The sequence below is a fragment of the Salvelinus alpinus genome, chromosome 13, assembly GCF_045679555.1.
Source record: "Salvelinus alpinus chromosome 13, SLU_Salpinus.1, whole genome shotgun sequence".
Taxonomy (NCBI): domain Eukaryota; kingdom Metazoa; phylum Chordata; class Actinopteri; order Salmoniformes; family Salmonidae; genus Salvelinus; species Salvelinus alpinus.
In genome coordinates, this window is record NC_092098.1 from 10,619,484 (window position 1) to 10,646,965 (window position 27,482).

Below are 27,482 nucleotides of genomic sequence, written 5' to 3' on the forward strand. Positions count from 1 at the left end.
ATGGGTGATGGACATCACAAATGAATACAAACCATATGAAACGTTACATATAATTCCAAAATGTATCAGATTTACGTACAGAATAATACGAAATGCTCTGAGACCAGGTTGATTGCAACAATCCCACCTGTTGCAACCTTCGCACCCCATCCGGTACAAGCAGAACCTTTTCCAGCACAGCTGAAAGAGCCAGAGCCACCAGTCCAGCAGTTTGTGCCAAATACAAAGAGGAAGAGGAGCCCATGGAGGAAGGAGAAGCAGCCCCCGCTAGACGAAAGGAAACTGCAGACATAATTTTGCAGGTAATCCTATAATTTTTTGTCTCTGGTACAGTGGTTGGTTGTATTCATGTGAAAGTTTTGAAAAGGTATAGATTTAATGACACAACTGGTATCTTGCAACCGATAACAAGCAGAATAATCTACAGTCACTCTGGGTATCCCCTCAAAATGACACTCATAACAGCCATGCTGAAATATTATTAGATATACTGTAGATAGATGGCATATAATATAACTCAAATTAATTATGTTTCTACCAGGTGGATTTGCCAGTAGTGGAAGAAAACCCCACTCCGGACCCTATAGAGACAGTGGGAGCCAATGAAGGAGACACCTACCGATCCTTCAGATGTCACTGACCAATTAAAAGTGGTCATCGTGAGACTGGCACAGGAAATGCAGAATTATGCTCCATCTGAGGAAGGGCGTAAAGAACAATATTATAAACTGAGGATGAACAATTGGAAAATTGTGACTGCACCTCTATATTTGTACTGGCTCTTAACACCATGAACATATTGAAAGTAGACACTGATTCTTGTTCATCCCAAAATATCTATGTTATGTGTCCTTAGTTTTGTATTTGTCGAAATTGCCTGATGCACTGGGGCAATCTAGTGGGAAAAATATTTACTAAAATGTAATAGATTTTTCTTTTGAAAGTCCTTAATAGAAAATCTCTGTCATGAGAAAAAAAGAAAACAGCTTTTTGTTTGTTATATTTGTCCCATGTCTTTTAATTGTGGCCAATTTGAAACAAACAACGTATAGCCTATGCATATACTGATCAGCTCTCTGTCAAAGGTGGACATGAATTCAACCTTTATTTACGGTTTTTGATTGAGAATGCTGAAGAACAGAACAGAACAGAAAACAGAAGACTGTTTTAGGAGGGAAAGGCTATACAGACACACCTGACCTGCAAACTGACATTTCATTTCAGAATTGGTTAGGTTCAGAGTTAAGGGTTTAGTGAGGGTAAGCTAAGGATCAGTTTTAGAGTTTTGCAGGTCAGCAGTGCCAGGGGTGATGGATGTGCTGCCACTTGATGGACATTCTATGCATAGCAAAGTACCACGAGCACAGCAACAGTATTGTTTACCTTAGCAACGGGCTGCTCGTGGTGTTTTTTTACTGGTGAAGAACAAGAACTTGGATAGCTAGCATACCCCCGATGCCTATCGTTTGAGATTTTGGAAGTTTTAACGTTTGGGAAAAGTGTTGATAAACAACCTAAACTTAACCACGACACTAGTGCGTCGAGAACAGCAATCTGTTTTCACAACAGGACCGTTTTTTGTTGAGTTGTTAGGAACGCAAGAAAAATGGCAGAGGGAGCACTGAACGACCAAAGGGAGCACACAGCGAATAGCTTCAAGGCCTTTATGCTCAAGAATAGTACAAAAAGCAACCTCAACCTGTGAGTATGATTGCCATAGTGGATAGTGAAGGTAGCGTGCTAGTTAAGTGAGTATGACACTGTTCTCCAACCTTTCCAGCTATGACCATCTTTCACGATTACTGACCAAGGTGATGAATGAGCGTCCAGAAAATGTGGTTGACATAATTGAAGACATGAGCCGTGAGGTGAAGCAGGAATTTCTGCAGGACAAGCAGAGCACCTTGAGAGACATGCCACTGGCAATGGCTGCACAGCTCTTGGCTGAGCAGCAGAGGTTACTGTTTTCACGGAGAGGGGGTGATGATGGAGAACAAGAGGAGGAACTGGTAAGAGAAGAAATGACCAAGGTCCTTGCACATTCACTTTACCAAGACTGATTTGGGGAATGAATGAGCAAGTTGTATAGTGTAATCAATAATTATTTCAACTTGTCTGTGTCTCATTAGGTAGAAACACCGCTCCCCAATGTGAGTGAGCTTGGCTTCTTCCTGGAGCAGGCTGGAGTGGGACTGGGTAGAGAGGAGATGCTGAGGGTCTTCCTGGCACTCAAGCAGCTGGTGGATTCCCAACCACTAGTGCGCTGCCGACTTTGGGGCAAGATCCTGGGCACAGAGGGCAACTATCTCGTTGCTGAGTGCGAGTACAGAGAGGGGGAGGAGGAGGAAGAAGGTAATGAGGAAACAGTGGAAGACGAGGAAAGAGATGGAGAACCTCGGGATGATGATGAGGAAGCTGATGTGGTGGAAGTGGTGAGTTACTGAAAAAATAGCTGTCTTACAGTATGTTGCTTTCATATTACGTTTCTTCTAGTATGAAAAGTTTATGATGACTTTGCATTTTAGATTGATACGCTCCCAAGATCCACCTTCAAGCCCCCGCCTGTGGTGCCAAAGGAGGACAATCGCACAGGTGTGAACAAGTTTACTTACTTTGTGTGCAGAGAGCCTGGCCTTCCCTGGGTGAAGCTGCCCACTGTCACTCCCACCCAGATCACAGCCGCACGCCACATCCGCAAATTCTTCACAGGGAGACTGGATGCCCCCATCATCAGCTATCCTCCTTTTCCTGGCAATGAGGCCAACTATTTGCGAGCCCAAATTGCTCGAATCTCTGCCGGCACACAGGTCAGTCCCCTCGGGTTCTATCAGTTTGCAGAGGAGGAAGGTGAGGAGGAAGAGGAGGGAGCCCGAGACAGCTTTGAAGAGAATTCTGACTTTGAGGGAATTCCCGTTCCTGAAATGGCAGAATCTCTATCCACCTGGGTGCATCATGTCCAGCACATCCTTCAACAGGTAACACTCAAACAAATTCCTTTTCTAATGTGATTCTGATAAGCCATTTTTAACCCATTTTTTGTGCCCTGAAAATAATCACATGGCCTCTCCTAGGGTCGCTGTGTGTGGGTGAACCTGGCTGACAAGCCTGAGGATGACTTTGAGGAGGAAGCAGATGAAGAGGAGAAGGAGGAGGAGCCTGATGAGCCTGATCCAGAGGTGGGGCCTCCCCTCCTCACTCCACTCTCTGAGGATGCAGGTCAGTCTATTCCAGAGAACAACTGCCCCCTCTCATTGAAGCCACGGAAGTTAAAGTCCGACCGCGGTACTGAAGGCATTGTTTGCACAAAACATGATCCCCATTATAGTGAATGGAAATATGTCAATCTTCATGTAAATAAATACAACATTTTAAGACAATCATGGTACCAATAATTGCTTCTAATACACCAGATGTATGTCCTTGAACAAATTATTTTTAAATCGCATAGAGAAGAAGTTATAATTTAGTTGCTAATTGCAGCCTGCAGTACCCCGGTCAGTCTTCAACTTGAGGTACTCAATGAGAAGGGGCAGCACTGAGCTAGCCTGCAACGTCACTTCCTGGAGTAGCTCCAAATAGAAGAGACAATAAGCAAAGACAGTACGGTATGAAGATAGGCTTAAACTGCTCTCCAATAGAAATCCCTGATCAAACTTGTAGGCGATGTCATGGCGACGTTGGCTAGCTAGAAACACAGAATGTGCAAGCCGTCAAATCAAAGGCACTCATTTTTGATGAAAATAAAAACGTGTCACTTTCACAAGGTTGGAGTAATAACATGTTCAAATGCATATGACATTGGCTCAAATCTAGGTTGTGCCTTTAGATTTCGAGAAAATTCACAACTAAGGAAGAATTTTTCACTTCTCTCATTGACCTCTCAAACCCCAAACCCTGGTCTGCTAAGTCTGCTTCGCAAGCATTCCCAGAAGTCTGGCAATGTTTTGTCTTTGGGTTTAGAAACTCTGCTATAAGGACACAGCTGACGCTTACACAGACTACATGGTTTGGGGGTGCTGTCGAGAAATATCCGCCAACGGGCGAGGGAGGGGGATTGAGGAAAAATATTGACCTGCTTATAGAGTGCTGTCACCAGGAATAATAAAGGCCTAGTTCACTGATTTAGTTGAAAAAACACCATGCCGGAGTAATGAAGGCCTAGTTAGATGTTTTTTAATTATATACACTGCTCAAAAGAATAAAGGGAACACTAAAATAACACATCCTAGATCTGAATGAATGAAATATTCTTATTAAATACTTTTTTCTTTACATAGTTGAATGTGCTGACAACAAAATCACACAAAAATTATCAATGGAAATCAAATTTATCAACCCATGGAGGTCTGGATTTGGAGTCACACTCAAAATTAAAGTGGAAAACCACACTACAGGCTGATCCAACTTTGATGTAATGTCCTTAAAACAAGTCAAAATGAGGCTCAGTAGTGTGTGTGGCCTCCACGTGCCTGTATCACCTCCTTACAACGCCTGGGCATGCTCCTGATGAGGTGGCGGATGGTCTCCTGAGGGATCTCCTCCCAGACCTGGACTAAAGCATCCGCCAACTCCTGGACAGTCTGTGGTGCAACGTGGCGTTGGTGGATGGAGCGAGACATGATGTCCCAGATGTGCTCAATTGGATTCAGGTCTGGGGAACGGGCGGGCCAGTCCATAGCATCAATGCCTTCCTCTTGCAGGAACTGCTGACACACTCCAGCCACATGAGGTCTAGCATTGTCTTGCATTAGGAGGAACCCAGGGCCAACCGCACCAGCATATGGTCTCACAAGGGGTCTGAGGATCTCATCTCGGTACCTAATGGCAGTCAGGCTACCTCTGGCGAGCCCATGGAGGGCTGTGCGGCCCCCCAAAGAAATGCCACCCCACACTATGACTGACCCACCGCCAAACCGGTCATGCTGGAGGATGTTGCAGGCAGCAGAATGTTCTCCACGGCGTCTCCAGACTGTCACGTCTGTCACATGTGCTCAGTGTGAACCTGCTTTCATCTGTGAAGAGCACAGGGCGCCAGTGGCGAATTTGCCAATCTTGGTGTTCTCTGGCAAATGCCAAACGTCCTGCACGGTGTTGGGCTGTAAGCACAACCCCCACCTGTGGACGTCGGGCCCTCATACCACCCTCATGGAGTCTGTTTCTGACCGTTTGAGCAGACACATGCACATTTGTGGCCTGCTGGAGGTCATTTTGCAGGGCTCTGGCAGTGCTCCTCCTTGCACAAAGGCGGAGGTAGCGGTCCTGCTGCTGGGTTGTTGCCCTCCTATGGCCTCCTCCACGTCTCCTGATGTACTGGCCTGTCTCCTGGTAGCGCCTCCATGCTCTGGACACTACGCTGACAGACACAGCAAACCTTCTTGCCACAGCTCGCATTGATGTACCATCCTGGATGAGCTGCACTACCTGAGCCACTTGTGTGGGTTGTAGACTCCGTCTCATGCTACCACTAGAGTGAAAGCACCGCCAGCATTCAAAAGTGACCAAGACATCAGCCAGGAAGCATAGGAACTGAGAAGTGGTCTGTGGTCACCACCTGCAGAACCACTCCTTTATTGGGGGTGTCTTGCTAATTGCCTATAATTTCCACCTGTTGTCTATTCCATTTGCACAACAGCATGTGAAATTTATTGTCAATCAGTGTTGCTTCCTAAGTGGACAGTTTGATTTCACAGAAGTGTGATTGACTTGGAGTTACATTGTGTTGTTTAAGTGTTCCCTTTATTTTTTTGAGCAGTGTATATTTTTGTCATTACTAGACGAAACCTTCACCTTAACCAAACCCTTAACCCAGACCCTAACCTAATTTTTAATAAATTCTGACATTAAATATCAGTTTGGGCGTCAGGCGTATCCTATTCTCAGTCAGTTGGTTGGCCTACATTTTCACTCCATGCTGGTGGCATGTCTATTATGATCATTCCTCCCTATGTGTTAAACTCCTTTCAACTGCATTTCAGAGACTACCAACACCCCTCCCTGGAGCTCCAAGATGTCCTCCACCCTCATCTCTCAGTTTGCTATTGCAGTGCTGCGCTCAAACCTCTGGCCAGGGGCTTATACTTATGCCAGTGGAAAGTAAGATTGAGTGTCATTTATTTATTTTTAGAACTTTGTAGGGATAATGTATTATATATTATTATAACTGTGGGATACAGACAATATCCCCAATCAAATAAATATGTTTTTTTTTGTTTCCTAATTTAGGAAGTTTGAGAACATCTACATTGGTTGGGGCCTGAAATTTGCAGGGGAAGGGTACATCCCAACTGTTCCAACAATGCCCCAGAGAGAATACCCCAGTGGGCCAGAGATCACAGAGTCCCTGGACCCCAGTCTGGAAGAAGAGCAGGCCCTGAAAGCAACACTGGAGGAGCAGAGGGCTGCCCAAGAAGAGACAGAGGGCCTGGGTGAGGACGAAGAGGAGGAGGAAGAAGAGGATGATTAAAGATGACTTTGTAGTTAACAAACGCTACATTACAAAATAGGCAACATTTACTGTTGACTAAAGCCAGAGGGCTCTATTCAATCCGCGTTGCAAAGTTCAGCTTTACAGCGTGATTGAAATTTAAAGGCAATGTTCCGGTTTTAGCTGAGACTGCATTCATGGTAAACGCTGCGTATGTCGGCTCAAAATGACCTTTACATTTCTACTGCGGAATCTGTAACGCTTCAGTGATAGATTAAATAGAGCCCCTAATTTATTAAGAACAAATAAAACAATTCGCACAGCAATGTCCACTGAGAGAACAGTGCTTGTACATGTTTTTTTTATTAGTCATTTTTTAAAGATTATACAGACAAACAGGTAGAGAGCAAAACACACACTGATCCCCTACCAAATCCAACCCACCTTCACGCTCCAACAGTGTCCCACCCCAATACCAGGTTTTAATGAAACAATGTTTGTGCATTTAATTGACCTACTTTTTTAGACATCAGACCGTAGTCAGATGTGTTGGCAAGGCAGACTTCACTGTTTATTACTTATCACATGAAGCAGACAAGTAACTCAATACCTCAGTAATTGCTCCTGTCCTTTTCATATGCTTCCTGGCTGATGTTTTGGTCACTTTTGAATACGGAGTCTACAACCCACACAAGTGGCTCAGGTAGTACAGCTCATCCAGGATGGCACATCAATGCGAGCTGTGGCAAGAAGGTTTGCTGTGTCTGTCAGCGTAGTGTCCAGAGCATGGAGGCGCTACCAGGAGACAGGCCAGTACATCAGGAGACGTGGAGGCCGTAGGAGGGTAACAACCCAGCAGCAGGACCGCTACCTCCGCCTTTGTGCAAGGAGGAGCACTGCCAGAACCCTGCAAAATGACCTCCAGCAGGCCACAAATGTGCATGTGTCTACAGTTCTTCGGCTTGCAAGCCTCCCCCTTTTTCCTCCAAACGTAACGATGGTCATTATGGCCAAACAGTTCTATTTTTGTTTCATCAGACCAGAGGACATTTCTCCAAAAGTATGATCTTCGTCCACATGTGCAGTTGCAAACCAGTATGGCTTTTTTATGGCGGTTTTGGAGCAGTGGCATCTTCCTTGCTGAGCGGCCTTTCAGGTTATGTTGATATAGGACTCGTTTTACTGTGGATATAGATACTTTTGTACATGTTTCCTCCAGCATCTTCACATGGTCCTTTGCTGTTGTTCTGGGATTGATTTGCACTTTTCGCACCAAAGTACGTTAATCTCTAGGAGACAGAACGTGTCTCACTTCCTGAGCAGTATGACGGCTGTGTGGTCCCATGATGTTTATACTTGTGTACTATTGTTTGTACAGATGAACGTGGTACCTTCAGGTGTTTGGAAATTGCTCCTAAGGATGAACCAGACTTGTGGAGGTCTACAATTTTTTTCTGAGGTCTTGGCTGATTTCTTTTGATTTTCCCACAATGTCAAGCAAAGAGGCACTGAGTTTGAAGGTCGGCCTTGAAATACATCCACAGGTACACCTCCAATTGACTCAAATTATGTCAATTAGCCTATCAGAAGCTTCTAAATCCATTACATCATTTTCTGGAATTTTCCAAGCTGTTTAAAGGCACTGTCAACTTAGTGTATGTAAACTTCTGACCCACTGGAATTGTGACACAGTGAATTATAAGTGAAATAATCTGTCTGTAAACAATTCTTGGGAAAATGACTTGTGTCTTGCACAAAGTAGATGTCCTAACCAACTTACCAAAACTATATAGTTTGTTCACAAGAAATTTGTGGAGTGGTTGAAAAACAAGTTTTAATGACTCCAACCTAAGTGTATGTAAACTTCCGACTTCAACTGTATACTACGCGTTACCTCTTATTAAATCAAGCTACAAGATCATTTTAAACAAAATATTTAATCAAAATGGGAAATAAATAAAAATGGTTATGTGCAAGATTGTAATAAGCCACCACCTTTACGCACATGGGCAGGCTGCTAGGAATCATCTTAGTTCTACCCATAGCACTGAGGTAAATCTATCTCCCTGTGTGGAAATTTAAAGCGATTTCCTTTGGAATGACAACATAGAAATAGTATCTATTGGATAATAAAACAAAATTCAACATGTTAACATTTAAGAGATCAATAAATAATGATTAAAAAGGGAATGGCTGCTAGCAGACTAATCTGAAATAATGTATACTCTTCCAGAGTTGAAAAATGTGTACCATCTCTTCCAAAGTCTAAACCCAATATAAGATGCCCAACGAAAACTTCTTTGGCTGATGACGTTCCTATTTTGTAAAACAAGAGCAGCATTGAGCAATGCCCAACATACTTCAAATAAGTCAATTAGAAGCCTTGACATTTTACAACGGAAAACCAGTTCATGACAGTATGTTCCAGTACTATATAATGTTGCCTCTGGAAATGTCCAGGACGTACATTACCTAAAAGCATGAGCACTTTGAGAGTGACGTGGAGTTACTGTGACAGAAAACAACACATGACAAGAAATAAACTACGACAATGTTTAGTCTCAGGTAATTATCCATCTTATTTGGATGGGATAGCTAATAGCTACACTTCTTTATCTACCTGGTGCTATTCTACACAGGATTTTGCCAGTAGTTTATCTTTGGGGGTCTGGGCCAGGACCCTTATTGCTTGACAACACATCAGAGATTGATAAGTGGATAGACAGGAAACACTAATTTAAAGGGTTCAATGCCTGTGATTAAAGGATGAGACCAGCCAGAGAGAAAAATGGAAAGTTATTCAGGAATGTGACATGATATATATAGTGTTAAACTTCCAGGTGTGTTCTGATGGATTGGCAGAGGGAAGGATTAGCGAAGGTCGCTCTCATCATCCTGTATTTGTTTCTTGATCCGAAGTAACATAGTGGTGTTCCACTGATCCAATCTTGAGATGGAGTCAAAGTCTTTGACCTGTTAGAGAAGGAGAACTGGTTTAATGGACAAACATAATTTAAACATGTCATTCTGTCACCATGGAATGGCATGAGAAAAACCTACCGCATCAGTGAATGCATCCACATCATGTTCCTCATATGCATCTAGAAGTTTCTGTTAAAATTACAGCAGAAGACATTTTATTGTACACCGTCACAATACTTATCCCTCATTAAAAATGTGTCATGTTTGCTTTTATATCCACTCAGATTTAAAGCCATTCAAAGAGCTGTTTAACTTAGAAAATAAAGCAGAAATACAAAAAACACAAACATAGTGACCCATGATTTAATAATAGGCCTACCTTAACCAGTTTGCATTCTCTAGCGTCTGAGAAGGCTGGGAACATTTCCTCATATCTCTGTACAGACAGCTGACGGTAGACAAGAGATCAGAGCAGTCAAAACTACTACATAGAGGCAAAGTGTTGATGTGTAGGTAGGAGAAAATAAAGACTCACCCTTGCATTAAGCATGTCCACACAGAAGTGACAAAGAGCTGCTTTGAAGAAGTGGTCTTTAGCGCCATACTTCAACAGGACGCTGTCCATTGCATAAGTTCCGATCTAAGCATCACACATAACAAACTCAGAAAAAGGTAATTGGGAAAGCCCACTATAGCAGTTAATCGGTAATTTAATACACATGCATGGTTAAATACACACCTGTTCATAAATTTCAATGGCTTTTTGGTACTGTTCCAGTTGGGCAGCATAGGTGGCCACTTTCAAAAGGCACTTATTTGCAGCACTACAATTAGATTGGCAGGAAAATAATCAGTTCAAAAGACATTGACAAAACACTAAAAGAAATGTATGAAAAGTGGGATGGATTAGATCAATAAAACCATAAGAGATTATGCCAGAACATTGAAACACCTGTTTGACTCCTCCCCTTTGTAATAATCTGCTGCCTGTTCATAGTGAGCAATGGCCTGTGGATTAAAGATGCACATTTACTAGTCATGGCCTCTCATTAATATCAAAGGCTGAAATATGTGAAAGATCGATAAAAAAAACGGTACATACAACACTATAATGCTCTGGTAACTGACCTTATCAACGTCTAACAGCTCACTCTCGTAGATCTCAGCAATAGATATGTGGTGTTTGGCTGCAATGGTGAAACGGCCCTGCAGACCAGAAGAGGTGGAATAATGATCAACACCATACAGCTAGTGCTCCTGAACACTAGGCACAATTCTACTATCATTGAGCAGGCTTGATATTGAGTTATTTGTTACACTGTGTAGTAAATGCAGAAATACTCCTAGCTTCTCACCATGTCTGTGTAAATTTCAATGGCTTGGTTCAGGCAGTTGATGGCCTCTGTGGAGATGAAAAGTACATTCAAATGGAATCAAAGCCACATAGGAATCACTGTTTACCTTGGATCTTCAGTGTAGGATTCTAATAGGGCAGTGGTCACCAACCGGTCGATCGCCAAACATTTCTGTCAAATCCAACGATAAAGCCTTGTGTTCCTATTTTTTTTTATTGGTCTCGGGCTGTTGGTGATAGGTGCAGCCAATTCAGCTGCCAGAGAGACTGTCAATGAATACAGCAAAGAGCTGCTGTTTTTAATGAGTGAGTTCATGTTTAAGTTCTTACTCAGCACTGTCAACACCTCCTAGTCAACACTTATAAGCCATAAAATGCATGTTCTTTCTATTTCCACTCAGCGCTACAACAAGCAGTGCAGCAGTAATGAATGAGTAGGAAAGTGTATCTATAGGCTTGCATTGTTATTATTAGCGGTTTGGGTCTTTTTTAATATCACGGAATATTTCACTTTCTCTGTTCATAAGAGTAACAACATGAATTTGTGCATGAGACAGAAATAATGCGGTGCGACTCGAGTTTCACCATCAGCTGGAAGACGGTGTCCCTTTTTGGTCAGTGTCAGTGGAGGAAAGGGAGAACAGAGGGATGTTGAGAGACGGACCCTCAGTCTGCTGCTCCCTCCCTCCGCTGAGACTGACCATCAGATCCAGGCACCATCTGCCCAGTAAAATAAAAAGCAAATGATTTAAATGTATGCTCACTCAGCTGTGCCTCACAAGTAATACAACAATATATCTATTACTGGTGTGATCATATAGCCTACCTCAAATTTTGAAATATATTTTTTAATGTCCTGAACAACAATGCATTGGCAGGAAAATTCAAGCAAAGCTAGTATGTGGTGTTAATGTATTGGGCTTATAGCTTACTGCACAAACCTCATTGCTACAGTACTGTTTTTAATTGGTTAATGTTGCATAGGCTTACATTTTTTAAGTCGTGTTAATAAAAAAATCAGAGCGGTAGATCTCGGCTTGCATTTTGACTCAGAAAGTGATCTTGACTCAGAAAAGGTTGGTGACCACTGTAATAGGGCATATACAGTGGCACACATTGTTCAACCCTCGAGGATATAATACATTTTATATTTAATGTCTGTTCCATAAACCCAACTATAATTTTGATAATGCAATGGGATGTACCTTGTGGGTCTGCTTTTTTGAAAGCATTGCCTGCATTAAGTAAATTGATGGCTCCATCAAGTCTGTTGTCCATCTGCAGATGGAGGTGTGCTGCTTGGGAGAATGCGTTGCCAGCAGCTGGAACAAAATGTGAACCAATATTAGGTTGGTTACAGCCAACACAATCCCTCGTGTTCTAAATATCCACTATAAAACTCGAACCAAATCTTACCACTCCAATTTTTGGCCATTTTGAACATGTTTGCTGCCCTCACATACATGTCACACGCTTCCTCATATTTCCGGGATGAACCTCTGGAGAAATACACAGATAATGCTGTTTAGACCTTACGAATACTACATATCAATACCAAACATGTTTGGCATGGCAATGAACTAACAAGGAAAAAATTCGATATAGCCAGGCTAGATGAAAAGGGAATATTTGACTGAATACTCCCTGTGGCTCACAATTTGGTGTAGCATAACTAGCTAGCCAACGTTACCGTCACCGTATATATAGTTATTCTTAGGTGAGTATTTTCGTAGGCCCATACTTTGATGTTAAAATACTTATGGGATGGGGATTTGAATTAGTAGTAGCTAGCTAATACAATTCAAATAGACAAGCTAACTTGGATAGCTAAACTTAGTAGGCACATACCCGAACAACGCCCCAAATCCTCGTGAGGATTTCCTCTTTTTATCAGCCTCAGCGATGAGAGCCAAAGCCTCCTTCTCTTTCCCAGAATTATCCATATTTTTTAAACAATGTATTATTCGTTAGCTCTGGAAATTGTGCGTGGTACCGAATGCAGAACACAGTAAGCTCTGTATTTACATTTAGCCACGCGTCACATCCGTTGTTATTATACGGTCACGTCACACAAGCCGGAAGTACAAATCAGGTGATCTGTCATAAAAACACGTGATGATAGGCAGCACTGGGCGTTTCGTCTGTTGCAAGTTGCAAATTGCTTTGCAACAGAAACCGTTTACTACAAACGGAAACCGCAAACGACAGTTTCTATTGGACAAATCCCATTTCGTACCATCTGTTTCGGTAAACGGTTTCCATAATGAATACGCTCCTGCTGTGATACATTGTTGTAGGAAGAATAATTCTGGATACATTTGTGTCATTGCGCGTATCACCGAAATATTACTACAAACAATGGAGGACTATCAACCACTCAGTTGAAGTTTACATAGACGTTTTGGCTTTAAATTGGATGCTAAAAAAGCATAGTATACTGTTCTCATTGTGAGCAAAGCTTTTCCTACCATCACAGCAATATACGCTTGCAATACCATTTGCGGGGGGGAAAAACACAGGTATTTTAGGATATCATATATACGTTCATTTGTGCAAAATTGTATTTGGTTATTTGACGGTTTCTCGTTTTTAAGAGCTTATCTGGAGCGCATGAACGTTAGACTATAACCCAAAGTATTTGATCCTTTACGGGTCAAAGGTCTCCAGCTGTTGATAGAGAAACAACGGGCGCCGTAATTTTATGAAGCTATTCACGTGGGGTTCTTATATTTGTGTGAATGTTTTATTTTCCATATTCAAATTATTCTGGACTCTAGATAATTAGTGGCTGGTTGGACATAATTGTTTATCTCAGGTGATCAACGGTCCCTAGTTTGAGACAGGTTCCTAAACTCCTGGGCTCAAACTCCTTGGCGGTGAAAATATTTCAGTCAGGAGAACATCTTGAGGTCATTATTCTGTATTTATATATATAAAGAAAGGAAAATCTCAATGCATGCCAAAAATGATGGTGTATCATAATCCAACAATGTTTGCTGTGCCATTTTGAATGAGTTGTTGTTGTTACTGTGTAGGATGCTACTGATCGAGTTATATGGCAATTATTTGTACATCTTAATATTTGGAAGCTATGTAACAAAACACAATTTAACCGAACACTGAACAAAAATGTTTTTTATCTTCTATTCCAGTGATCTCCGACAACTCTAACATGGATTTCCGAGGGTACCCCCTGTCCAGCAGTCTGGCCCCAAATTTGAGGAGAAGGGGGGAACGGGGAGCAACAGGACTGGTTCTGGATAGGCGCAAGTCAACCGTTTGGAATTACTACATCCAGCTTAATGAGATGTATGTTGAGTGTAATATATGCAAGAGGCAGTTGTCTTTTCACAACAGCACTACGACTATGAGGGAACACCTTGTCCGCAAACATAATATACGCGACAACGCACCACCTGTACTTGATAACACAGCAGTGGCCGGGGCACCGATTCCAGCTACATCACTCCAGCCAATGGCCCAGCCCGGATTCCCCTGCAACATCTCTACTACATCTGCCACAGCCAACACATGCATGTTCCAGACAGATTTGCACATAGTTGTAAAAGAGGAGCAGCAGGATGCTGACTTATTTCCTGAACAAGGGACGGCCAAACGTGCCCGAATCACATGTGCTCCTCCCCTAGATGTAGGAGGCGGTGCCAATGCAATCCCTGTCACCAGCCAAGATCTGGAACCGTCAAACTCAAATACTGGATTACTATACAGTGAGAACAACAACTTTGGTGATACCAACCGTAGTGGTATCACCACCAAAGAATCCAATGGCAAGCGTACTGGGGTTCTGACTGACCTAATATTGGAAATGGTGTACAGGGACTTGCAACCACTGTCTGTGGTGGAGGAGAGGGGATTTCGTCTTCTATTGAGCTGCTTAGAACCACAGTACCCAGTGCCGTCTCCCTCTCAGCTTGGCAGCCTTCTTTGGCATCACTATGATGTTCTGAAACGGCACCTGCAGCAGTATCTTCAGTCTGGCCTGGCTCCACGTTGCATAACACTTTGCACTGAGTACTGGCAGTCCGTAGCAGGTTGTGCGGTGGGAGCAGGCGGTCGGCTCTTCTTCACTGTAAGTGCACATTTTGTTGACAAAGACTGGCGCTTGGCCCGTTGTGTGCTGCAGACCTGTCCCATGCCCGATATCAGAGAGAAGATTTGTGAAAGAGGTTTCCTTCAATTTGGGGACACGCTGAAGGCAGTTCTCTCTGAATTCCATCTTCCCCAGAGCTCTGTTTTCTGTGTTGTACATGACACTCCCAGGATCTCAGAGGCCAGAGGGACTGAGAATATGGGAGTCCCGAAAGAAAAAGTTAATCGTACTGCTGGACCACACCAATCACCTCAGCATCTCCCAGAAGGCTGGGTAGCGTTACACTGTGCAGGGGAAGCCCTCAAACTCTGCATCCAGGACGGACTATGGATGGAACCTGTCAGACAGGCTCTTGCGGAGGCCCGCAGGATTATCTCACATTTCCAGCATGACGCACCTGCTGCCGCCGCTCTGATCCACAAGGCAGAGGCGGCGAATAAGGCAGGCGCTTGTCTAGTGCTGGATGACCCAGGGCGCTGGGCAACTGCTATCGACATGTGTGAGAGTCTGCTCGAGCTGAAGTGGGTGGTGAGCTCAGTTCTCGAGGAGCAGAAAGCTGCTCCAAATTTAGCGGACCACCAGTGGCGCCTCCTCCAGGAACTGGTGCCAGTACTTAAGACCGTGCGCATCGCTGCCTCCTTCTTGAGCGAGGACATCAATTTGTCCATCTCCGCCCTTATGCCGTGCCTGCATGGCGTATCTCGTGTCCTAGAGCAACACATCGCAGAGACCAGCTGCCCTGTGGCTCGGGGAGTAATGGAGACGGTGCGGTCAGGGATGGAGCGACAGTGGAGACTGGGTGAAGAGGAAGCCTTACTGGACAGCCCTGCCGTCCTCTCCTCATTCCTGGACCCGAGGTTTAAGGAGCTGCGCTTCCTCAGCCCACATGCACGTAGTAGGCTGCACGACAAGGTCAAGGAACTATTATCTGCTCAAGCACAAATAGAGGTGGAGGAAATGAGCAGAGAGTGTGACAAAGGAGGCGAGGATGAGGATGGCGAAGAGGGAAGGGAAAAGGAAGTGAGGAATCGGGGATTGGATCACTCACAGTCAACCATCGCTCCTCTGGATTCACCTGTGTCCTGTGAATCAAATGAAGAGGGGGACATTATTGTGCTGCAGCAACAGTTAAAGAGGCTGTCCCAGACTGCCCCGTCACAGGTCAGTGGAGAGGGACTGGGTGAAGGCTCGCGCTGCAGTGCTGGAAATGGTCCCAGGAGAGTAGCAGGACTGTCTAGCCTGTTAAAAGGAGACCTGCAGCCCCCTGCTTATAGGCAAGTGAGTCATGTGGCCAAAAGCATGTACGACATACTGCTTGGAGAGGATCCCACTGAGCGAATGCCTGAGATCCACCAACAGCTGGAGAACTACATTGCAGAGCCGCTGTGCAAACGCAGCCTGTCACCTCTCCACTGGTGGCGCTCTAAGGAGCATCGCTTCCCTGCCGTGGCCAGACTTGCCCGCACATTTCTGGCTATCCCTGCTACTGCTGTGCCTGCAGACAGGGCCTTTGCTCCTAGAGAGACTACTGTTGCTCAACGCAGGGCCATTCTGGGGCCCCATCATTTAGATCATATTCTATTCCTTCACCAGAACAGCGACTATGTGGAGAAACTGATGGGAGGGTCTACGGGGCAAGAAGAGAGGGGCAGTGACAGGAATGGAGCCAAGCAGACTCTGTATCAGTCTTTAGTGTCCTACGAGAGCAAGGCTTGGGTGGGAGGGGAGAAGTTGTGATCAGTCTACATACCTTGTTTTCTAAAGTAAAGAACTATGTTGTGCATAGGCCTCTGAGAAAAGATCCATCCATTCATGCCCAAGATTTATCTGACTTCAACTCATCTAGGTGAAGAGTTTGAAAAATCAACGACAAGGCAAAGCAAATAATACAGCTACTGGACTCAAAAGACACACTTGTGTGGCGTCTGTATTTACATGTAAAATAGTGTCTGGCCTACATATCTACATTTGAGTTGTGATTTACATCATACATCATTGTAAAGTGCTTTCAAAAATATGTAGCCTATGTGTAAAGGTGTGCGAAGTTGTAGATGTACGGTCACTCTTGTTGAATGGCAACAGAAATGCATGTTATTCTTGGTTTGCATAAAGTAAAATCACTGGTTCAAATGAGAAGCTTGTACAGTAATTGCAGCATGATGTCGATTTAGAAATGAGAAGCGTCTCAAACACTAACTGTGAAAAACTGTTGTAATGAAAGGAATGGCTGAAAACAACATTGTTCAGACAAACACATTTATTTTAAAACACCTGAGACAAGTTTAACTTTCATCAACACTCTCACATAGAGGACATGCCAGTCAGGTAAAGGCCGTACACTTCCTGAACTAGTGGATTGTTCATCAAGAATTTTAACTTAAAGAACATAACACAAGATCCAATCCAGAAGTGTTAAACTCAGGCCAAAACGGTTTGTGAGGAGCGGGCCACAGTTCAGTAAATACATTCTCTGTTCTCAGCTGCCCAGGATCTAACCCTGATTCATATTCATTTTTTATAACCAATTGTCAATGTCTTGTAGTTGTATACAAAGAGTAATAACTCCAATAATAACTGAATTCTTTTACAATGGATTATTCAATTGAGCATACCAGGCAAACTTTGGCTTTCATATTGACACAAATGTAATTAAAACCACAGGACATTTTAGCAAGGATTTCAGGTTGCTTAAAAAGAGCATGTTGTTTAGAAACTTTAGGACAATGTGAACCAACAATAACAGAACCAGTTGTCCAACAACAGAGAATGACAAAGGAACATGAATGCAACATCACATAAAGTCCTAAACCTTATAGTAAGTAGGGTGTGTTTTTTGGAGAGAAAAAAAACATGTCAATTGTCGTTGCTTTCTATAGTTAAACATTATTTTTGAAGTGATTTTCAATAAATACCTGCCAATATGAATTCATAGTGAGTGAATTTCAGTCATGTGTAACATTTCGACGTATACTTGACATGTCAGTAACTGAAACAGTCCTGTGCTCACCACTATGTACTATAGAGGATTCCTCTCGTACAGTAGAGTAAAGGCACCTTGGCAGAGTCCTGACCTGGATCTCCTTGATGAGGGTTGTCTGCAGGGCAGCCCATAGGCCAGACATACCTGGTCAGCCACTCCCTCTCCTGCTGCCGGTGGGTTTTCATATGAGCACTACGACTCTTCACCTTGTCAAATACCCTGGAGGGGGACAGAATTATACATGTCAGTACGATGACGTGAGAACGATCAAAGGTGCTCAGAAATAGAGGGGGGTCAACATGTCATCCTGGATTAATTAACCAAGGGAATGCTCAACAAGACAGAAATGTTTTGCGATGTCATTGCGATGTGTCCCTGGCATCGTTTTAGTGAAGTTCCACTGACCGCCCACACTCTCGACAGATGTACTCCAAAGCACCTCCTGTGGTAGTCTGCTCCTCCTGTACCCCTTTAGTCCTGTTCCCTGGTTTAGTAAGTGTCCTCCTGGGCCCTCTCCGTCCCACATGGTTGTCCTCAGAACAGCCAGGTGACTCCATCTGCTGATATACAGGAAGTGGAAATTATTTCACTGTAAAATATTGGCCGACTTGTTTGACATAGTCAGTAAATCTGTTTCTGTAAACCTACAACTGTTTGTACTGTATAGGAGGTTTGATACATATTTTACAATACTATACAATACTACACAATACTATACTACACTATACACAATAATATACTACACACAATACTATGCTATACTACACCATACACATTATACACTATACTATACCATACACAATACTATACTACACACAATACTATACTACACCATACACAATACTATACTACACACAATACTATACTACACACAATACTATACAACACTAAACTCACAGGCTCTTCACCAACTGCTTCCTTTTTGTCTGATCCTCGACTGCGTTGCTTGAACTTCTTGAGCTTCTTCATCGCATAGTAGTACTCCACACACTGCGTCACGGACTTAGTCTGTAACTTCAGTGTGAGACAACTGTCAGGTCAATGCCATTTCTTCAGTCTTCCTTCTCTGTCTATACCCTGTCCAATGGCAGCATGACATTACAAGTATACACTGAGTGTACAAAACAGGAACACCTGCTCTTTCCATGACATAGACTGACCAGGTGAATCCAGGTGAAAGCTACGATCCCTTATTGATGTCTCCTGTTAAATCCACTTCAAATCAATGTAGATGAAGGGGAGGAGACAGCTTAAATAATTTTAAGCCTTGAGACAATTGAGACATGGATTGTGTATGTGCCATTCAGAGGGTGAATGGGTAAGACAAAAGATTTAAGTGCCTTTGAACGGGGTATGGTAGAAGGTGCCAGGCTTCACCGGTTTGTGTGAAGAACTGCAACGCTGCTGGGTTTTTCACGCTCAACAGTTTCCCTATGTGTATCAAGAATGGTCCAACACCCAAAGGACATCCAGTCAACTTGACACAACGGCATTTGAGTCAACGGCATTTGAGTCAACATGGGTCAGCATCCCTGTGGAACGCTTTCGACACCTTGTAGAGTCCAGGCCCTGACAAATTGAGACTGTTCTGAGGGCAAAAATGGGGTTGCAACTTAATATTAGGATGGTGTTCTTAATGTTTTGTACAGTCAGTGTATTTGGGCATTTCAATATTATGATTCTCTTACCACACTGTGAATAAGCTGGAAGTCCTTCTCATGGGTGAGCAGCGCTTTACGAAATAGTTTCTTCTCTTGAGGACTCCAATCATCTGACCCTGTCAGCCATAGGTTTTATGACGAGAAGTTAAAGTATTAGTAGCATGTATGGCATGGCTTGAACTAAACATGTAAACATCAAAGAACATAATTGAATAGTCTTGAAATGTGCGTCAATATTCATAACTCGTTTATCTTCATTCCACTTTTCAGAGTATCAAATTGGGTACCTGGGTAGTGATAGTCACACAAAGGGTGTGTTGAGGAACGAAAGTCTCCCCTGACTAACAGTAAATCAAGTGCAGCCTAGGGACACAACACACAACGTATACCATAAGTTGCCCTGAATCAACATTGTCTTCAATTTGAGCTGAGCTCAGGTACCAACCATACTGTTGTACTGCTCACCAGAATGTCTCCCTGCACCTCATGCAGACAGTGGAGGGCCAGCTCTGTGTTGGTGCCCCCTCCTGGCAGCACGCTGGAACAGCACAAGTCTATCAGTTCAGTCACTGGAAAAACAGTCAAGCAGACAAGTCACCTCTCACATTTCATGTCGATATCAGGTCTAGGTTGAAGATACCCAAGTTAGGACAAGAGAATTCTAATATCCCATAACTCTTTGCATGAATGCGGAACAATTCTAAACAATGGGACCAGCAATGCGAGCTAAAATTGCTGGAAGTGAGTTTCAGCAGAACAGAAATTTTCCCATCAAAGTGAAAAACGTTGTGAATTTCGGTTAACTACTCAGCAAACACATAGCATAACTGCTTTACTGTCATTCTATTCATTTCAAAGTTTTAAAAATGATCTACAGCAACTTTATTACTTGATTCCCCGACCGCGGGTCATTTTTTCAATGCTAATCCAGTAGAATGAGCAACGGCGCTGGTCCCATGAATTTGTCTATTTTCAAACTGGAATTATTATGTTATCCTAACCTTCATATATTCAACCTAGTATCAATTGTACTACCAATACAGTAGCTCATACCAATATATAGTACAACCGTGTGTGTGTGATCGTCAAAAAGAGAAACACACCCCCTTTTTGTGTTTCCACGTTGCTAGATATGTCTCCCCAGGGAGCCCAGACAAGCTGAGCAGGGTGCTCATCATATAGCATTAGAAGCAGGTTACGAATGGGTGGGATCTCAGCCTGGAAAAGTTGGCCCACGTTGATTCTCCTGGAAATCAAACAGGCTCCTTATACAGTGCCTTCGGAAAGAATTCAGGCCGCTTGACTTTTTCCCGCATTTTGTTACGTTAAAGCCTTATTCTCAAATAGATACAAATCCACAGGAATCTACACACGTCACCCCATAATGATGAAGCGAAAACAGATTTTTAGAATTGTTTGCAAATTTACACACACACAAAAAAAAAACGTATTTACATAGGTATTCAGACCCTTTGCTATGAGACTCGAAATTGAGCTCAGGTGCATCCTGTGTCCATTGATCATCCTTGAGATGTTTCTACAACTTGGAGTCCACCTGTGGTAAATTCAATTGATTGGACATGATTTGGAAAGGCACACACCTGTCTATATAAGGTCCCACAGTTGACAGTGCATGTCAGAGCAAAAACCAAGCCATGAGGTCGAAGGAATTGTCCGTAGAGCTCCGAGACAGGATTGTGTCGAGGCACAGATCTGGGGAAGGGTACAAAAACATTTCTGCAGCATTGAAGGTCCCCAAGAACACAGTGGCTGGCCTCCATCATTCTTAAATGGAAGAAGTTTGGAACCACCAAGACACTTCCTAGAGCTGGCCACCTGGCCAAACTGAGCAATCGGAGAAGGGTCTTGGTCAGGGAGGTGGCCAAGAACCTAATGGTCACTCTGACAGAGCTCCAGAGTTCCTCTGTGGAAATGGGAGAACCTTCCAGAAGGACAACCATCTCCGCAGCACTCCACCAATCAGGCCTTTATGGTAGAGTGGCCAGACGGAAGCCACTCCTCAGTAAAAGGCACATGACAGCCTGCTTGGAGTTCGCCAAAAGGCACCTAAAGACTCTCAGACCATGAGAAACAAAATTATTTGGTCTGTTTAAACCAAGATTGAACTCTTTGGCCTGAATGCCAAGCATTACGTCTGGAGGAAACCTGGCACAATCCCTACTGTGAACCATGGTGGTGGCAGCATCATGCTGTGGGGGTGTTTTTCAGCGGCAGGGACTGGGAGACTAGTCAGGATTGAGGCAAAGCTGAACGGAGAAAAGTACAGAGAGATCCTTGATGAAAACCTGCTCCAGAGCACTCAGGACCTCAGACTGGGGTGAAGGTTCACCTTCCAACAGGACAACGACCCTAAGCACACAGCCAAGACAACGCAGGAGTGGCTTCTGGACAAGTCTCTGAATGTCCTTGAGTGGCCCAGCCAGAGCCCAGACTTGAACCCGATCTAACATCTCTGGAGAGACCTGAAAATAGCTGTGCAGCAACGCTCCCCATCGAACCTGACAGAGCTTGAGAGGATCTGCAGAGAGGAATGGGAGAAACTCTCCAAATACAGGTGTACCAAGCTTGTAGCGTCATAATCAAGAAGACTCAAGGATGTAATCGCTCCCAAAGGTGCTTCAACAAAGTACTGAGTAAAGGGTCTGAATACTTACGTAAATGTGACATTTCAGTTTTAGATTTTTATATAGATTTTTATTTATTAGTAAACATTTCTAAAACCAATTTTTGCTTTGTCATTATTTGGTACTATGTGTAGTTTGATGAGGGGGGGAAAACTATTTAATCAATTTTAGAATAAGGCTGTAATGTAACAATGTGGAAAAAGTCAAGGGGTCTGAATACTTCCCGAATGCACTGTATTTAGACAGACTGACTCTCAAGGATTGTAACAATAAAGCTTTGGCTGAACACACTTCAGAGAGAAACGTACGGCTCTATGTTGACCACTGTGTCGTCCATCATCAAGGAGATTCCATCAGCTCCATCTGAAAAGCAGAAGCCATAAAACACAAAGTTCTTCATGTATTTCAGTGGCAAAACTCTGAACCTGGGAAGATACTTCCTAACGCGAAACAAACCCAAAGAGGCGGTGTAGCTGCTGGGCAGAGGAGGGCCGGGGTGAAGCCAAGGCACTGTGCTGAAGTACAGGCCGGTCCCTGGGCGTAGGGGGCTCAGCATGGGTGGGGGTGTGTAGGGAGGAGGCTGGAAGCTGGGGTTAAGCAGGTGGTCTGCCAGGTACATGGGGGAGCGTAGCTGACTGGGGTAGCCGCCTGCTGCACGACACCAGGTAGCACCCCCACCCTCCTCGTCTAGGAGCCTCCGTGGGGACGGCTGTGGGAGCATGGGGGGAGGAATGATCAGAGTCTTCATGAAGTCAAGACGCCGGCTCCTCTTTGACCTCCCTGAACCATTCTGAGGGTTCTCTGCCTGTCACACAACCAACCACAGGGGGGTTATCAGTGTACAAGTAATGATTTAAGAAGGCACTGACCGTTGTACTGAGCTCTTTTTTCCTATACTTACATTGAGTGATGAAGGAGTGTCAGGATCTGTCTTCGCAGAGACTGGAACTGAAACAGGGATGACCAAAGGAGACAGAGGCATGTCTTCTGTTCTAGATGGAGACCTCGGAGTCTGTGGTGCTCTCTCTCCAGGCTGCAGGAAACATCATAGGCACAAATAGACATACAGTCTGTAATGACAAAAGTTTGTACTTACAAAAAATACATTTGTGCTTACTTGACATGTAAGAAATATAGCGGCCCAAGATGACGAATGTTTAATAATATCATAATGTAAATAATAATATGGCTCAGTAAGCTGTTACCTCTGGAGAGTAAGGTTCCATTTTAAGAGAGGGTGCATATGGTCCACTTGAGGACCTGGCCTTGTAGCTCTGTTCTGTCTTGTGAGAGCTAGGGAATATCCTATGGGAAGAAGGCCAGCAGTTAAGAGGCCAATCTCTACTGATCAAAAATATAAACACAACATACAACAATTTCATTGATTTTACTGAGTTACAGTTCATATAAGGAAATCAATCAATTGAAATAAATTCATTAGGCCCTAATCTATGGATTTCACATGAATGGGAATACAGATATGCATCTGTCGTTCAGATACAGAAAAAAAAAGGTGGAAAAAAGGGCCTGAGGATCTAGATAAATTGCAATTGTGTTCGTTGTCTATAGCTTATGCCTGCTCATACCATAACCCCACCGCCACCATGGGGCACTCTGTTCACAACATCAACAACAGAAAACCGCTCGCCCACACGACGCCATACACATGGTCTGCGGTTGTGAGGCCAAATTCTCTAAAACGACGTTGGAGGCTGCTTATGGTAGAGAAATTAAACATTAAATGATCTGGCAACAACTCTGGTGGACATTCCTGCAGTCAGCATGCCAACTGCACGCTCCCTCAAAACTTAAAGACATCTGTGGCATTGTGTTGTGTGACAGAACTGCACATTTTAGAGTGGCCTTTAATTGTCCCCAGCACAAGGTGTAACGATCATACTGTTTAAACAGCCTCTTGATATTCCACACCTGTCAGGTGGATGGATTATCTTGGCAAAGGAGAGATGCTCACTAACAGGGATGTAAACAAATTTGTGCACAAAATTTGAGAGAAATCAGCTTTTTGTACGTATAGAAAATGTCTAGGATCTTATATTTCAGCTCATGAAACAGTGTATTTTTATTTCTATTCATCATTACCCGTCACTACACTGTTGTCCCTCTCCTGGCACACTGACATTTCTTCCCTGTACGGAGGAATATAGAAATATTATAAATACAGTATTCATAAACAAACTGGCAAGTGTTCAATTGTTGAGCACTGCTAGTAGTGCACATACCTGGAAGGTCTGACGAGGGTTGCTGTCTGAGCTAAAAGAGGCCATAGCCACCTGGCTTGGGGAGACGAGGTAGTGTGGCCGAGGGCGGGGACGTCGGGGAGCCAGGAGAGAGGTGGGGCGAGGTGTGGGGAGAGGTGGAGCAGGAAGCTCTACAGCCCTCCCCTTCTTCCTACTCTCTCTCTTTCTCTTACTGTCGCTCTTTGTATTACAAGTCTCTGACTTCAGCACACTGTAGAGGCAGGGTAGGACGATGGCTGGTGGCGGCGGGATAGGTGGGACTGGGTTGGGCTTGTTTGGAAGACTTGAGCTTGAGTGGATGAAAACAGTGTTGGGAAACGACGTAGATGTTACACTGGAATCTGAGCTTGCTGTTGGGTCAAAAGAGTGCAGCTGAGTGTTAACTTTGGGTTTCCCTTCCGAGTTCATCTGGCCATAAGTCGACTGCTCCTGCTTGGATGGAGAGTAGCTCTTCTCCGGGGACGCTGGCTTTACTAAACACTCCCGGTTACCAGCCTCACTACAGGGATGACAGGACAACATTTCTTCAAGCACTTGGAGGTCAGACACAGGGAAGTCAACTACACTCTCCCAGCCATGAGGACTTGGGCCATCCATTCCAGGAGGTAGTGATGGTAAAGTAGCAGTAGTGATGTTACTAGGCTCAGGGGCCCACTGGGGTGGATTTAATTCACCTGGGCACTCACTACAAGGACCTTTGTCAGACTGCTGCATCCAGGTGTCCAGGACTAAGATAGGCCTTGACTGAGAGATGTTCTGCTCTGAGTAGTTGTTCAGTTGTAGGCCACTTGGAGGAGCAAACCCCTTGTAACTGTTGAAGCTGAAAAAGCCAGAGTAATCAGCGACCTTCTGTTGAGTGTCTGATGTCTGTTTGGGTTGGGTCAGGAACATGGGGCGGTAATTACAGTGAGCTGTTGAACCTCCCAAATATGCAGCACTATCCACAGGCTCCCACTGGGTAGTAGCAGAGTGGGCTGGGTGGGTTGGGTGAGGGGGGCTTTGGGACATGGGCGGGATGAGAGGGAGACCATGCTGAGAGATATAGTGGCGCTTCAGGGAGTGAGAATCACAGTAGCTCTTCTGGCACCCAGGTTCAGCACATCGGAACTGCTTGCGTTTCTGATGGGTCAACATGTGGCCATTGCTGCAGAGAGAGATGTTATCATTTTCATCAGGACATTGAAATGTCAAATGACTGTATCAAAAAACATACGAGTGTATAAAACATTAGGAACACCTGCTCTTACCATGACATAGACTGACCAGGTGAAAGCTATGATCCCTTATTGATGTCACATGTTACATCCAATTAGTGTAGATGAAGGGGAGGAGACAGGTTACAGAATAATTTGTAAGCTTTGAGACAATTGATACATGGATTGTGTATGTGTGCCATTCAGAGGGTGAATGGGCAAGTCTGAATATTTAACTGAACGGGGTTTGGTAGTAGTGTCAAGAACTGCAATGCTGCTGGGGTTTTCACGCTCAAGAGTTTCTCATGTGTATGAAGAATGGTCCACCACCCAAAGGACTTCAAGTCAACCTGACACAACGGTGGGAAGCATTGGAGTCAACATGGGCCAGCATCCCTGTGGAACACTTTCAACACCTTGTAGAGTCCATGCCCTGACGAATTGGGTCTGTTCTGAGAGAGAAATGTGTTCCTAATGTTTTGTACACTCAGTGTAATTGTTAATACAGAATTATTGCTTCTAGAGCGAGGGGATATGACTCACAGGTGATCATGACGTTTAAATGCTCGTTGGCAGATGGGGCAAACATGTGGTCTTTCCTGTTGGTGGGTCAGTAAATGTTTGTTGAGTGTGTTGGCTGTTCCAAACATCTTATGGCAGAGCGTACACTCATAAGGTGAAGACCTGACAGGTACCGTCAATGAAAATGGCTCCAACAGAGTGCCCTCTCCCACGATGACAGGACCAGAGGTGTTATCTGAAGTGATATTGCAGAAAAAGGCATATAGCTAAGCACACCTAGCTAATACTCAAACATAAAACTAACACAAATAGGGATGGCATTATCGTTCTTCAATTCATTACTGCTCACTCTGAGAACACATTTATTTGGCTATATTCTGCTACAACAACAACTCACCAATCTCCATGTTTCTATTTGGCTCACATCCCATCCAAGGCTCTGGGTGAAATGGGTGCGAGAAGGGCAGTGGTGGGTTGGGGGCGTTGAGGACGTCAACATCATCAATAGTGAAGTGCTCACTGGTAGAATGAGGGGGAAAACACCCCTTGGTGCATTCATCAGTCTCCAACATTGTCTCTCTTAAGAGGCCTTGATACAGTATGTCTGCTGCTTTGCCATATCTGCAACCAAATGTAGTTACTTCCTTCATTGACAGTAACGTTAACGTTACACACAGTCATGTTGTCGAACACAAAATACAAGGTACCAGTCATTGAACAGAGTTAATTATTTGACATGTGTTAATTTGTAGGGTAAAGCCCAACAGCATGTAGAGTTGAGAGCAGTCTGAGCCTGTACTCACTGGGCACAGACTTCATGGTCTAGTTTTGATTTACATTTGGTTGAGATGTCAACTAACGTGAACGTGAAATCAATAAAAAATGTGTCACCATGTCATTGGATTTAGGTTAACAGTTTGGGTGAAAAAAATACGGTTGGTTAATCAATAAGCGAGCTACCTAGCTAGCTAAAAGCTAGAAAGACGTGCTTGCTTTTTACAGTACTTACTGTTAGTTCCAATTTGTGAATGATTCGCATCAAGTAGCTAACATTAGCTCGCTAAACAAATTGTGTTGTTTTAGCGATCGTTATTTCTTTTAAATCAGCTTTGACATACCGTTAGCTATCTGATTGGTTGGCTGAAAAATCTTCATCCACATGGTAGTAAGCAAACTTAGCTAGCTAGCTAAGTTACTAAAACAGAATCACCTCAGAATTTCCTATGCTACTAGAGAGTAACAGTTAGCTAGCTAGCATGCAAGGCGAAGAAGTTGATGTTGTGGTCAAAGACAGTAACGTTATTTGTGGTGCTGTCATGCGAAAGCTATCTATATATCACCAATTAGAAATATTTTTGACTGTTATCAGCCAATTTCGCTAAATAGCTAGTTAATAGTTTAGCAGGAACTCA

The 27,482-nt window shown here is 43.8% G+C and overlaps 4 protein-coding genes across 5 annotated transcripts; 2 read left to right on the forward strand and 2 right to left on the reverse strand.

Moving 5' to 3' along the window:
* The first annotated feature begins 1,370 nt into the window (after window positions 1-1,370).
* Window positions 1,371-6,850, forward strand: LOC139537033 (radial spoke head protein 6 homolog A-like). Its single transcript, XM_071337844.1, has 7 exons — window positions 1,371-1,701; window positions 1,781-2,009; window positions 2,130-2,432; window positions 2,526-2,975; window positions 3,072-3,216; window positions 5,976-6,093; window positions 6,223-6,850. Exons 1-7 carry the CDS (start codon window positions 1,607-1,609, stop codon window positions 6,461-6,463), a joined length of 1,581 nt encoding a protein of 526 aa, XP_071193945.1. The 5' UTR covers window positions 1,371-1,606; the 3' UTR covers window positions 6,464-6,850.
* Window positions 6,851-8,345: 1,495 nt separating this feature from the next.
* On the reverse strand, window positions 8,346-12,748 carry LOC139537034 (alpha-soluble NSF attachment protein-like). The gene is made up of 11 exons (XM_071337845.1): window positions 12,549-12,748; window positions 12,117-12,199; window positions 11,906-12,022; window positions 10,702-10,748; window positions 10,475-10,552; window positions 10,299-10,354; window positions 10,086-10,170; window positions 9,882-9,986; window positions 9,726-9,794; window positions 9,485-9,535; window positions 8,346-9,397 (listed from the first exon to the last, which is right to left on the reverse strand). The coding sequence occupies exons 1-11, from the start codon at window positions 12,641-12,643 to the stop codon at window positions 9,296-9,298; spliced, it is 888 nt and encodes a 295-aa protein (XP_071193946.1). The 5' UTR covers window positions 12,644-12,748; the 3' UTR covers window positions 8,346-9,295.
* Window positions 12,749-12,882: 134 nt separating this feature from the next.
* Window positions 12,883-17,736, forward strand: zbed4l2 (zinc finger BED-type containing 4-like 2). Of its 2 annotated transcripts, XM_071337848.1 has the most exons (3): window positions 12,883-13,219; window positions 13,516-13,609; window positions 13,853-17,736. In XM_071337848.1, the coding sequence occupies exon 3, from the start codon at window positions 13,873-13,875 to the stop codon at window positions 16,546-16,548; it is 2,676 nt and encodes an 891-aa protein (XP_071193949.1). In that variant the 5' UTR covers window positions 12,883-13,219; window positions 13,516-13,609; window positions 13,853-13,872; the 3' UTR covers window positions 16,549-17,736. The 2 variants fall into 2 exon arrangements, with proteins under 2 accessions (XP_071193949.1, XP_071193950.1); XM_071337849.1 differs by lacking the exon at window positions 13,516-13,609.
* znf541 (zinc finger protein 541) lies at window positions 17,724-26,399 on the reverse strand. Its single transcript, XM_071337846.1, has 13 exons — window positions 26,092-26,399; window positions 24,338-25,499; window positions 24,198-24,244; window positions 23,303-23,402; window positions 22,999-23,130; window positions 22,554-22,902; window positions 22,406-22,460; window positions 20,556-20,698; window positions 19,918-20,021; window positions 19,740-19,815; window positions 19,480-19,568; window positions 18,197-18,351; window positions 17,724-18,010 (listed from the first exon to the last, which is right to left on the reverse strand). Exons 1-13 carry the CDS (start codon window positions 26,196-26,198, stop codon window positions 17,821-17,823), a joined length of 2,709 nt encoding a protein of 902 aa, XP_071193947.1. The 5' UTR covers window positions 26,199-26,399; the 3' UTR covers window positions 17,724-17,820.
* Between the last annotated feature and the right edge of the window lie 1,083 nt (window positions 26,400-27,482).

Excerpts from the sequence above, each read along its gene's own strand:
- LOC139537033 (XM_071337844.1), top strand. The coding sequence starts at position 1,607 with ATGGCAGAGGGAGCACTGAACGACCAAAGGGAGCACACAGCGAATAGC. Across the intron at positions 2,433-2,525 it reads AAGCTGATGTGGTGGAAGTG|ATTGATACGCTCCCAAGATC; the intron begins GTGAGTTACTGA and ends TTTGCATTTTAG. Across the intron at positions 6,094-6,222 it reads TATACTTATGCCAGTGGAAA|GAAGTTTGAGAACATCTACA; the intron begins GTAAGATTGAGT and ends TTCCTAATTTAG.
- LOC139537034 (XM_071337845.1), bottom strand. The coding sequence starts at position 12,643 with ATGGATAATTCTGGGAAAGAGAAGGAGGCTTTGGCTCTCATCGCTGAG. Across the intron at positions 10,355-10,474 it reads AGCTGTTAGACGTTGATAAG|GCCATTGCTCACTATGAACA; the intron begins GTCAGTTACCAG and ends TTTAATCCACAG. Across the intron at positions 9,536-9,725 it reads GAGAATGCAAACTGGTTAAG|AAACTTCTAGATGCATATGA; the intron begins GTAGGCCTATTA and ends TAATTTTAACAG.
- zbed4l2 (XM_071337848.1), top strand. The coding sequence starts at position 13,873 with ATGGATTTCCGAGGGTACCCCCTGTCCAGCAGTCTGGCCCCAAATTTG.
- znf541 (XM_071337846.1), bottom strand. The coding sequence starts at position 26,198 with ATGTTTGGAACAGCCAACACACTCAACAAACATTTACTGACCCACCAA. Across the intron at positions 24,245-24,337 it reads ACCCTCGTCAGACCTTCCAG|GGAAGAAATGTCAGTGTGCC; the intron begins GTATGTGCACTA and ends TCCTCCGTACAG. Across the intron at positions 18,352-19,479 it reads TCCAGCTTATTCACAGTGTG|CAGATGGAGTCACCTGGCTG; the intron begins GTAAGAGAATCA and ends CCTGTATATCAG.